The sequence below is a fragment of the Argentina anserina genome, chromosome 6 (assembly GCF_933775445.1).
Source record: "Argentina anserina chromosome 6, drPotAnse1.1, whole genome shotgun sequence".
NCBI classification, from domain to species: domain Eukaryota; kingdom Viridiplantae; phylum Streptophyta; class Magnoliopsida; order Rosales; family Rosaceae; genus Argentina; species Argentina anserina.
Genome location: NC_065877.1, coordinates 4,735,747 through 4,748,538, shown reverse-complemented (window position 1 = coordinate 4,748,538; position 12,792 = coordinate 4,735,747). Strand labels below are relative to the sequence as shown.

General features: G+C 40.7%; 1 protein-coding gene across 1 annotated transcript; it reads left to right on the top strand.

The window, feature by feature from the left end:
- The first annotated feature begins 797 nt into the window (after positions 1 to 797).
- LOC126800272 (RING-H2 finger protein ATL74-like) lies at positions 798 to 1,888 on the top strand. Its single transcript, XM_050527601.1, has one exon. It carries the CDS (start codon positions 1,168 to 1,170, stop codon positions 1,768 to 1,770), a length of 603 nt encoding a protein of 200 aa, XP_050383558.1. The 5' UTR covers positions 798 to 1,167; the 3' UTR covers positions 1,771 to 1,888.
- Positions 1,889 to 12,792: the final 10,904 nt, after the last annotated feature.

Genomic DNA, 12,792 nt, shown 5'->3' with positions numbered 1-12,792 from the left:
CGTGTGTCGTCGGTGTCGAATAGAACGGCGCTCGTCGAGGCGGCTCGTCGGTGTCGAGGAGAACGGCGCTCGTCGAGGCGTCGAGGAGGTGAGGTCGCAGCAGCGGGAGCGACGAGGAAAGCGGCGCTCGTTGGTGTTGACTTCTGGAGCTCGGGTGAGCTGCACGTCGCCGGGAAACAGTCGGTTATTCCGACTGATTACGTTGCAGTGGTGTGTGCTCCGAGGAAAAGGAGGTGACGTCGCCGATGATACCACGATGTGTGCTCCAAGGCAACGAGCTCAGCGGCTTGGCACCAAAAAACTGCAAACAACAAACCCAGGTAAAACAGAGCACTGCTCTGATGAAGGCAGAACCCGGCCGGAATAAAACGGGAAAAAATCCCAGAAAAAACAGAGCTCGAAGGCTCTGATACCAAGTTGAATTGAACAGATTATTACTTAATGATTCACTTACAGATTACACTTCATTATATAGGCTAATTCTAGCATTATTCTACCTACTAATTTCCACTAATTTCCACTAATTTCCACAAATCATGGACATTTCCACTAACTCCGACACTAATAACACCTTTATCCAACTTTAGCTTTTGATACTCCATAAATATTGATAGCTCCTCACACCACTTGACCCCTTCAAACACTACAACTGCTACACATGCATTACCTAAGCTAGGCTCTCTCTCTCTCTCTCTCTCTCTCTCTCTCTCTCTCTCTCTGTGAAAGCTCAAGCTCAACTGGGCATGTCACAGTTTCTTATGAGGACGAGTACAAGAAGATCTCTGTTAGGCTTTCATCTTCTGTGTTCTGTACGAAGATGAATCACAGCCAAAACGTACAACGCTCTATTAAATTGCTGATTACTTCTCTCAATCTTAGCCCCAGAGGAAAGGAAGGAAGGACCATCTCTGATTAAGAAGCTGGAATCGGTCCCTGATTCGGATAACACAGCCATGCCACTCACGTAAACCTAATTTCTACTAGCTACAAGTTCTCCCCAAGAAGATGCTCTTTCTCTCTGTCCCTTCCTAGCTGTAATCTTCACAACAACTCTGTAACTCAAATCACCTACAAGTAATCACAACCTCTCTGTAATCTGTACCCTTCTCAAACCCTCCTGCTTTCTTTTCCATTTTTCCATTTCTTCCACCAAAACGAAAACAAAACATGCATCGCCGATTCCTCGGCAACGCCACAGAGCTGCCCTACAATAATGGCAACCGTACAGCCGATTCCTACATTAGCGAGGCAAATTTCGACTCTAACATGGTGATCATCTTGGCTGCTCTTTTGTGTGCCCTTATATCCGCCCTTGGCTTGAACTCCATAGTGCGGTGCGCGCTCCGCTGCAGCCACAGGTTTGCCCTTGAGACCCCGGAGCAGGCCGCGGCGCGACTGGCGGCCAAGGGGCTCAAGAAGAGTCATTTGAGGCAGCTTCCCGTGGCGGTTTACGGCGAAGGGACAGATATTCGGGCGACCGAGTGTCCGATCTGTCTAGGAGAGTTTGAGGATGGCGAGAAGGTTAGGGTACTGCCAAAATGTAACCACGGATTCCATGTGAGGTGCATAGACACTTGGCTTGTGTCACACTCATCATGCCCGAATTGTCGGCATTCACTGCTGGAGCATCAACAACCGTCGAAGAAGACTAGAACTACTAGTCGTAGCATCATTGGTACTAATTCTGAAGCAACAGAGAACTCATTACCACCAACCAGTGAGTCTGACCAGGACGGCAGTGTTGTTCTGGTGATTGATGAAGCAAGGTAAATACGCGGATCTGGGTACGTAGTAATTATATATTTTACGGTGCTGGTAGAACTAGCGGGAACTAGTAAACATGGTGTTGGTGAGCTAGTTTTGTGGAGGCTATGCCAAGTATCAATTAATTAGAGAATGGTTACATTATTATGACGAAGGTGATGAGATGTATTGTAAATTTACTAAATTATCAAATAATTATTGGTTGAAACAACGAAATGTGGTATGGTCCAAATTTTAGGGTTTTTCTTTATTCCCGTCATCAAACCATCCTTTGCTTGTCACAAAACCCAGCTGGCCGGGGACTAAAGTTGGCTCCGAGTCTCATCGTACGTAGCAGTAACACAACTTGGTGTCCGTACAAAAAATGAGAATACATTCCTTGAAGCTTAAACTACTGAATAAAATTTTGTGAGATTTGCGACACTAATTTGTGATGAGGCAAAGTGTTAGCTTGAGAGGGATTGTGTGCATTGCAATACATTGATCTGACGGGGGGAGTGGTCGGAGAAAAGAATAAGAATTTCGGTAATGATCGACGATAAACCAACCTTTATAGTACAGAATAATTTCAGTTTTGCGGTACTTTTTTATATAATCACCCACAAATCTAAGAGATGTAATGTTTTCTCGAGGTTCTGGTAGATATCATGTCGATTAGGCATCACTAATTAGTGGAGCTAGCAAGGACCACCCACTTTCAAGTCATCAACCCATCGCCCTCTTGGTGAGGTAGCTCTATTCAACATTTGAATCAATTGGACAGTTGGGTATGATTTTTAGCAGACAACTGAACATCATCTGATGCGACGAGTCGGGTTATAAGGGGAAGGGAAGTATTCGCTCATTCATATCTTATTTATGAAAGATTAATTTGGACTTGTACTCTAATGTAACAGGTCTCTACGATGTGTACGTTAATAAATTTTCGTACAGGAATGATAACTTAGTTTCCTTACGCTTACCACATGACAAAAAAATGTCACTATGAAACAACAAGAATGTCTTAAATGGTTATAGTTTGAGAGAATCGGGCCAACTCCACTCTAGCAGTTCTCCGATTATTATCTTTTATTATATGTGGACAACTTGTGTTCAGAGGCGGATCCATTTGGAAGACTTTATGGGCTTAAGCCTAGACAAAATCTGAATATATTTTGTGCCTTATATCATGAATGCCAAGTTAGTTGAGTTGGTTTAACTGCTAGTTTTTTCCTTCATAGTCCATAGGGAACTGGTTTGAGTCATATATATGTCATTTTCTTCTTCCCTCCTTACTTTTCCTCTTTTAACATTTTGTTATTTTCTATTTTCCTTTAATAAATTATTTATTCTATTTTTGTCACTCTATTTCTCACTTTATTTCTCATTTTTATTTTCCTATTATATCTTCCTCTTAAGAATATTGAGTTAAATGAGAGCACAATATATATATATGATTTTAAATTTATCATTTATGAGCAATCAGGAAAAAAATCTTGGAAACAATATAGATGAAAAAAATCGTATTAGTGACTTATAATTAACCTAGATGAAGTTTTCATCCTGGATCTGTCACTGTTTGTGTTCCTTCTTTATTGGTTCCTCGTGCTGCCTACATGATTGTGTCATCCTTAAACTATAAGTTTTAGCTGATGCATAAAATCACCTTGGTAGTATCCGAATATTTATGGTGTCATTTCTTTTGACATATTTATAGTCTCATAGTGAATTGAAAATGATGATAAATTACGGTTTTGCAATCCTATAGCGATGATTCCTTCATTTCCGTATTCATCAAATCAATGTTGTTGAAAACCCATCATCACAAATTTCAAGTTGCTAAGCCGGCCCGGCTACCTTGATCTGTTTCTCTGACATTTGATTTTTCGACCAAATTTTTGTGGGTTTAGCTAACTTAGGTTAAATAGAGTTTCCTTGTGTGTAGTGTGTCGATTAAGCTAAGTACCACCCTCTCAATTTACTATATGTGATCAATAAAATGAGAGGGTGGTAGGTAGTAGGGTGCTCTTGAGCCCGAGCTCGACGTACATCTAGCCATCACAGTTGGACTTTGGTTTATAAATCCGAGTGGTTATAGGCCCATATTTTGAATGTTTCACTCTGCTTATCTGCAGCTGATGACGGCTAGTAGTCCTAGATCCAACCACTGTTCAGCTGCAATGTAAACAGAGAAGCAGCAGTAGATATGGAAAATCACCGTCCAAGCCAAATCCAAGAAGAGCTTCAACTTCAAATTCAAGTCCACCCAAACAGCTCCCACTTGGAAAGTTCATCGACTCTCTCTTCTGATCAAGCTCCGGAATATCATCCTCAAAGTGAAACTGGATTCAGAATCCCCAGCATCATTAGTTTCAGGAAATAGGAAAGAAAGTCTGAAATCCAAGCTCTTCAGAATTTTGAAGAAAGTTGGAATTTTACGCACCAAAAATCAAGATCATATTGTCCATAACCCCGAATGCCAATCGCTTTTAGGTAGACTGAAACAGCATCTTTACAAGGTATTCGTGATTTTATAACTCTCATGTTTATTCCACGAATATAAATTTTTCTGTGTTAGCGTGAGGAACAGATGGAAAGACAGTTTTGTGAGCTGTGGAACCATGTTACTCATGGTGGTAGAACAGCTAGGATGCATCATTAGACATAGTGTTACAACAATGTAATTATACATGCTCATTTCCTATAAATAGCTAGTTTTAGCTTTGTATCATTCAATCAATATCAATACAAATCTCAATATTCAACTTGGTATCAGAGTATACTTACTTGGTTGGTTGCAATCTTGCTCCACCGTTTTTTTTTCTTTTTTTCCCTTCGGCGTGCCTGTGCTCCGACCGACGCCCTCGACGACGCCGTGCTGCTCCGATCTCTGACGTCGCCTCCTCGGCCCTTAGCCCGTCGTCACCTCCTCGGCGTCTCCTCGGCCCTCAGCCCGTCATCGCCTCCTCGGCCCTCCGTCGTCGCCTCCTCTGGCCTCCAGTCGACCAGATCGGCGACGCTGCTCCGATCTCCGACGCCGCCTCCTCGGCTCTCTTCCCCGACAACTTTTTTTTCTCATTCCCCTTTTTTTAAGGGATTTTAAACCTAGGCGAAATGACCCGCGACCCGGCCAGCGCCCCGACCTGTGCCCCGACGCGCGACCCGACCCGCGTCCCGATCCGAGATCCGACCCAAGATCCAACCCAAGATCTGACCCGCGTTCCGATCCGGGATCCGACCCGTGACCTGACTCGAGACCCGACCCGCGCTCCGACCCGCGCCCCGACCCGGCCCCTTTTTTCAGCTGCTTTTTCAGTGCATTCTCACCAACGGTGCCTGTGCACCCGCGGCAGGTTCCTATCAGTTTTTTTTTTCCGCTGCATTTTTTGCTGATTTGTGATTTGATTTGATTTCCAATGGGTTATGGAGACGAAGACGAGAGTTCTGAGGTCAATGATGTTCAGAAATTTGAAGTCTCTGTCAAGAATTCTGAAAGTGGTTCTTTTGGGGGAGCCAAACTCAATGGGGCTAATTTCCGTAAATGGAAGCGAATTATGACAGCCCATCTCCGAGGAATGCACAAGATAGGGCATGTAACCGGAGTAACTAAGGCTCCCAATGAAGATGTTGTTGCCGCCTACACTAAATAGGACGATGATGATGGTCTTGTAATGTCTGTCTTGTTCAAAGCTATGAATGAAGAGATACTTGACCTGGTGGCAGAATGTGATACCGCGCATGCAATATGGAAGACATTGGAAGTCCTATTTACTAATGACTCTAATTTTATACAGGTTCATGAGTTAATGTGTACAGCTTTTGCAATACACCAGGATGGGCAATCGGTGGCGCAATATTTCACCAAGCTAAAAAATATTTGGGGTGAGATTGATATGAAACGTCCTTGCATGATCAAGCATCAGGAGGATCTTGTTTGGTACCAAAAAGAGAAGGAGCTTGAGCGCGTTCACCATTTCCTAAAAGGTCTTGATGTAAAGCATAACAGTGCGAAAGGAGAGCTGCTCAGAAAGACCGAACCCCCTAGCCTAATTACAGCTTTCACATTTATCTGTAAGGATGAGTCTCAGCAGGAATGTCTTCATAACACACAAGTTGAAGTTTCTAGTCTTACTGTTCAGGCTAGATCTCCAGCATTATCCCTTCAGCAAGCAACTTCCGCCCCACTTCATAAGCAAGGACCACCACCAAGCTTCGGGAATCAGCCTCGCCCTCCTTGCTCTTATTGCCATGATACAAACCATGCTCGTGCAACCTGTTGGAAGTTGTATCCACACCTTAGGCCCCAGAGGCCTAATTATCGTCCTAAGGCGAAAGCAGCCATTCAACTGGTCCAGGAACCAGATGTCTATGGTGTGGTTGGACATGATCATCATACAGTAGGAGGAGCAACACCTACAGCATCAATAGATGGTCGTGGTACGATTCGTATGGCTTTACATATTTCTCACTTTGTTGGTTTTGATACATGGATTATTGATTTTGGTGCGTCCGATCATATGACTTATGACAAATCTTATTTTACTATATTATCTCCTCCACCAGTACCATATGTTACTAATGCTAATGGTGAGGCCTTCCCCATTTTAGGGAAAGGGACAGTTCGTATTACTCCCACAATAGAGCTTCACAATGTGCTATATGTACCTGCTTTATCTCATCATTTGATATTTGTCCCACAATTGAACACTGAAGCTAAGTGCTCTGTGACATTTTTTCCCATGTATGTGATATTTCAGGATCTTCTCACCGGGGAGTTAATTGGTCGGGGGTATCTAAGGGGCAGGTTGTTTCATCTGGATCAGATATATGCGGGGGAGAAACCAGGGGCACCATCCCGGATCGCTTTACTCTCCACTTCTGATAAGCTAAGTGAAGTTTGGTTATGGCATCGTCGCTTGGGGCATCCATCTTTTAGTGTTATGAAAAAATCCATGCCTACTTTGTTTCTTGGTGTGGATGAGTTAGTTTTTCGTTGTGAAACATGTGTTTTGGGCAAGAGTCATCGATCTACTTATTCCCCTAGTCCTTCTAAAAAAGTACTCTTCCTTTTGAATAAATTCATTCTGATGTTTGGGGACCCTCCAAAGAGTCTACTGTGGGGAATGCGGTATTAATGTGTCATTTATTGATGATTGCACACGTCTTTCGTGGATTGTTCTTTTGAAAACCAAAAATGAGGTTTTTTCGGCTTTTCAGGCCTTCTATAGCACTGTCCAAACACAATATCATGCCACAATTAAAATTCTTCGTTCTGATAATGGGAGGGAATATGTGCATCGTGTCTTTCAGGAGTTCTTTAACGCGCACGGCATTGTTCATCAAACAACGTGCCCTTACACACCTGAGCATAATGGAGTTTCCGAAAGAAAAAATCGTCATTTACTTGATATGGCTCGGTGTATTCTCTTTAGTGCCCATATGCCTAAATACCTTTGGGGTGATGCAGTCATAACTTCTGCTCACCTCATTAATCGTCTTCCATCACGTGTCCTTGAAGGCAAAGTTCCATATGAGGTGCTTGCATCCCATGTTTCCTTACCCTCTTTTCATAACCTTCATGCCCGTGTTTTCGGTTGTGTTGCTTTTGTCCATCTTCCAAAACATCAGAGGTCTAAGTTGGATGCCCGAGCCGTTAAATGTGTGTTTGTTGGATACGGAGGACATCATAAAGGGTACAGGTGCTATCATCCACCTACCGGAAAGTATTATGTCACTATGGATGTTACTTTCTTTGAGAACATGAGCTATTTCACGTCCTCTAATACTGCTCTTCAGGGGGAGAATTCATATTTTGAAGAGCTGTATCACAGAGAGGGGGAGAGAGGTCAGCCAGGAAATATGGTGACAGGTTCGATTGAGATTACTGATGTGTCAATTACACATGCACCGCCAGATGATTCTGGTATAGTCACTCCAGATATTCAGGTATTGGAAGCTGACAGCACAACTGCCCCTTCTGCCTCCCCTACTATTGTTTATACCCCTGACCAACGTTTCCCTGGTACAGAAGATCGCTCATTTGAGGTTAGTCATTCCATTGAGGCTAATACTAGTGAAACTAATAGTAGACAATATGTCTTGCCAAATAGGTCTACTCGGGGTCAGCCAACAAAACAATATGAACCTACCCTTCAGGCTAAAGCTAAGTATCCTGTGGTGAATTTTATGTCTACCAAAAGATTGTCTAAGCCATATGAATCATTTATGAATCAAATTTCTGCTGTATCAATACCTATCAAAGTGCAGGATGCATTGGGAGATCCAAAATGGAGGAAAGCGATGGAGGAAGAGATGGAAGCATTACAGAAGAACAATACTTGGGAGCTTGTACCTCCACCACATGGCAAGAAGGCAGTGGGATGTCGTTGGGTATTTACAGTGAAGCATAATCCAGACGGGTCAGTGAGCCGGTATAAAGCACGCCTAGTAGCAAAAGGGTTCACCCAGACATATGTGATAAACTATGATGAGACATTTGCACATGTTGCAAAGATGAACACTATTCGGGTATTACTCTCTTTTGCTGCTACCTTAAACTGACCACTTAGACAGTTTGATGTTAAAAATGCATTCTTTCATGGAGAACTTACAGAGGAAGTGTATATGGATCTTCCTCTTGGATATGTGGCAGCTTCTCCAGATAACTTTATATGCAGATTGAGAAAGTCTTTGTATGGCCTTAAACAATCTCCTCGTGCTTGGTTTGGAAGATTTTCACAATTCATGAGGAAAATTGGCTACAGACAGAGCAATTCAGACCACACATTATTTCTCAGACACTAACAAGGGAAGGTAACAGCCTTAATTATATATGTTGACGATATGGTGGTTACTGGTAATAATACTATTGAGGTGGATAGATTACAGAAGCAGCTAGCCACAGAGTTTGAGATGAAGGACCTAGGTACACTCAAGTACTTCTTGGGCATTGAGGTAGCCCGTGGAAGTGATGATATCTATCTGTGTCAGAGAAAGTACATCCTTGATCTACTAACACAGACAGGTATGTTAGATTACACTCCAATTGATACTCCCATTGAGCAGAACCATCGGTTAGCAGAGTACCCAGATCAACTACCCACTGAAAAAACTCGTTACCAGAGGCTAGTGGGACGCCTGATTTATTTGTCACATACCAGACCAGATGTTGCCTATGCAGTGAGTGTAGTGAGTCAGTTCATGCATAATCCCAATATGAATCACATGGATGCTGTTGTGAGAATTTTGAGGTACTTGAAGTCAACTCCAGGGAGAGGAGTAATGTTTTCGAATCACAACAATATCCTTGAGGTTTGTGGCTTCACAGATACAGACTGAGCTGGAAATATTACAGATCGGAAGTCCACATCAGGGTACTTTACCTTTGTTAAGGGTAATCTTGTTACGTGGAGGAGTAAGAAACAAAAGGTGGTAGCTCGATCTAGTGAAGCAGAATACAGAGGTATGGCTCAAGGAGTGTGCGAGCTGTTATGGCTTCGAAACTTGCTACAAGATTTAGGTGTTAAGCCTAAGCGTGCTATAGAGTTATACTGTGACAACAAGACAGCTATTGATATTTCACAGAATCCTGTGCAACATGATCGTACAAAGCATGTGGAGGTTGATCGTCACTTTATAAAGGAGAAGCTAGACGCTAAGATCATTTGTTTTCCGTTTGTTTCTACAAAAGAGCAACTTGCAGATATGCTCACAAATGGAGTGTCTAAAAAGGTCTTTTATGACTCACTTAGCAAGTTGGGCATGGTTGATGTGTATGCGCCAACTTGAGGGGAAGTGTTAGCGAGAGGAACAGATGCAAAGACAGCTTTGTGAGATGTGGAACCATGTTACTCATGGTGGTAGAACAGCTAGGATGCATCATTAAACATATTGTTACAGCAATGCAATTATACATGCTCATTTCCTATAAATAGCTAGTTTTAGCTTTGTATCAATCAATTAATATCAATACAAATCTCAATATTCAACTTTCTGAGATCTTTAGCGTAGCTGGTTTTGTCTTTCTTGCAGGAACCATTTTCGGTTGCTACTTTGTGCATTGGAATTGTAATATTTCTAGCTCAGTCGATTTTCAGCATAGTTCGAAAGGGTTTCATTGTTTATAGTATAGCTACCTTGATCTTCTTCTTTTTCCCTACTGTCCGGTAAATACAGTTATGGAAGAATTCTCAAGTTGCTGGTGATCCTAATGGTTGCGACGTCTACCTGTTCATCAGTGCTTGACTTCAATAACTATACGAAGTTTTGCGGGAAATGTGTCTTTGATTTCATTGGGAAGGCTTCCAAGTATGTTGCGCTTGTTTTTATGAATTCATGATTTGCTTGTCATAGAATAGATTGATTGATGTGTCATTGTGGTTCTTTGCAAGTGTTATGAACTATTAGTAGTGTGAATGAAATACGAGGATGGTTTGATGTGATCTGATTTGAAATTCTGAAGATTTATGAGTGCCAAATGTTGTTATGATTAGACGTTAGAATAATGTGGCTAAGGAGATGTGGAGCAGCGTCCTATCCTATTGAGACTTTCCTCCACCCTAGAATAAAGGCAATTGTATTAAACTAAGGGTCATCATTTGGCCCGTGGGTAGCCCGGCCCAAGGCCCGGCCTTATGGGTATAAGGTCGGGTAGAGGCCGAAGGTTCAAAGCCTCGGCCCGGTTCTAGGCCCGACCAGTTGGAGCCCATAAGGCCAAAACCCGGTCCGGCCCTATAAAACCCGATCAAAAGCCCGCCCAAATTCGGTTTATTTTTAAAATTAATAATTTTATATGTATTTATTTGTTGTATATGTTAATTAGTTATATTATTTTGTTATATTTCTTATCTTTTGTACTATATTTAGTTAAATAATTACTATATCCTATTTTTCTTTAATTTTTAATAAAAACATATATTACACATAAAATAATTGGCCCTGTGGTAGTAGGCCCGACCCGGCCCGGCCCTTGTATTAAACATATTCGTGAACTCAATTATATATAATTGACTCTAGGTGCAGCTTTAATGGTGGGGGCGGGGTGATGTATGAGCCACACCTATTAGGGCTGTGTTTGGTATAACTGAGCTTATAAATGGTTGATAAATAAAATAGTTGAATATTTGGTAAACTGACTTTTATAAATAAATGTTAGTAGCAAAGCAGTGATAAAGTGTTTGGTAAACTCAAGCTAGTTTATACTTTTAATTTGTCAAATGACCAACTTAGACATTTTAGAAATTTTACATGAATTGTTTGGTGATATAACGTACTCAAGTGTATTATTCATGTATTATTTTTCCTTAATTTTTAAAACTTAAATGACATTATGATTACTATGCGACATTTGAAAATAAACGTATACATATTGGACCAGTAAGTACAAGTAGTTAATTTTTGATATTGATTCAATACATCTATTTGAATAATTTGTACAATGAATCTTCTCGTTAATAGACAACCACTCTTCTTCTGCTATATATCCATGTTATATAACTCTAACAATGGTGACAATTTATTTGTTAGAAGATTGCCCCTGGTACCTCTTAGCTCTCTCTTCAAGTTTGAGACAAATAATCATATCTTTTTCTGCTACAAAGCAGTACTAATCACACATAAACTGCCTAGAGTTAACATAATGTGTTTTTGCTGCTTGCTTAATAATTTGTTCATTGATTGCAAGGCATATCCACCGTTGTAACATAAGGCATATCCACATCTGCAACAATTCCAAACACAAAACGTTACCAAAGAACTGGCATGAAGAACATCCATATCTGCAACTGACTCTAGTAATTAACAACCAGTGAATTTCCAAAGTATGAAGAATTACATGCATTCATGTAAGAGCAACCATTAAGGTTTAAAATAATTACCTGCATTTTATGTGAGAGCAACCATCAGATTTTTCAACATAGTAATGGTAATTTGTACACCTCCATTTTTTCTCGTAAACAATGTTCTTCAACAAATTATCTTCATTTTCATTCAAGTTTTGATACTCTGCACAATCTATCTCGGCATGCCAAGAGACCTTACACTGGGCGCAAAAACAGTCTCCTACAATTCGGGCACTATGATTCTCATACAATCTATTTCCCATCATATAAATATACAAAATATTTATTGCCTAGTGGAGGATCACACATCAGTAAGAAACTCTTGCTATTGTAAAAAGAAGAAAAAAGATTTGCTTCTATGCTTGTGCAGGGGATCTGAGCTATGCCAAATTTCTCATCCTCCATGCAGGAGATTCATTTTGTAATTGGAGTAGCCATTAACTCCAATGAGCACTAGAGTAAAAAAAAAAGGAACTAACAAGATGCAACATTAGGGTTCTTATTCTCCAAATGTTAAATTTGAGCTATGCCAAATTTCTCATACTTCAAATGCAGCATTAGAGTTTTCATCAACAAGCATTATTTAGCATCTGATTGAAACTAAATTCAGAACCACTGACATAACATTCTCAATAACTCATGTATGATAATAACTTTTGTATGGCAGGAGAAGTTTGAAGCTCCAAATACAAAATAAATAAACATTTTGAGAGCACATATTGAGAAATTAATGAACAAATCATAAATATGAAAGACTTGACCTACACCTTTGCATAAATTGCAGATTCAAAGTCCATTTTCTCATTGGTAATCTTTTCACTCTGTGTTAGACACTTCTCAACTTCCACTTTTAACTTTTCAAATGATTGAGTATTTCTCACAACTTTGTCCTATACAGACATGCATACACTAGTATGAATAAGACAAGAAAAACAGTTGGCACTCTCAAATATACCAGCATAATGAGCAGACAACAAGAACTTAAATAAACATGATCCTCTCAAAACAGAAGAGGATTCAATTAGACATTTGTCACTTTTCCAAGAGTTTGCCACACCAGAAGCCAACTAAGTATATTGGTTTTTATCACCATCCCCATGACTGGTGAGAGAAATTCTCAAAAGTATCATGTCACATGAAGAGGAGTCATCAACAGCTAAAGGTGAAATTAAAAAAAAAATCTTAAAACTCCTTAATGATTGATCTTGCT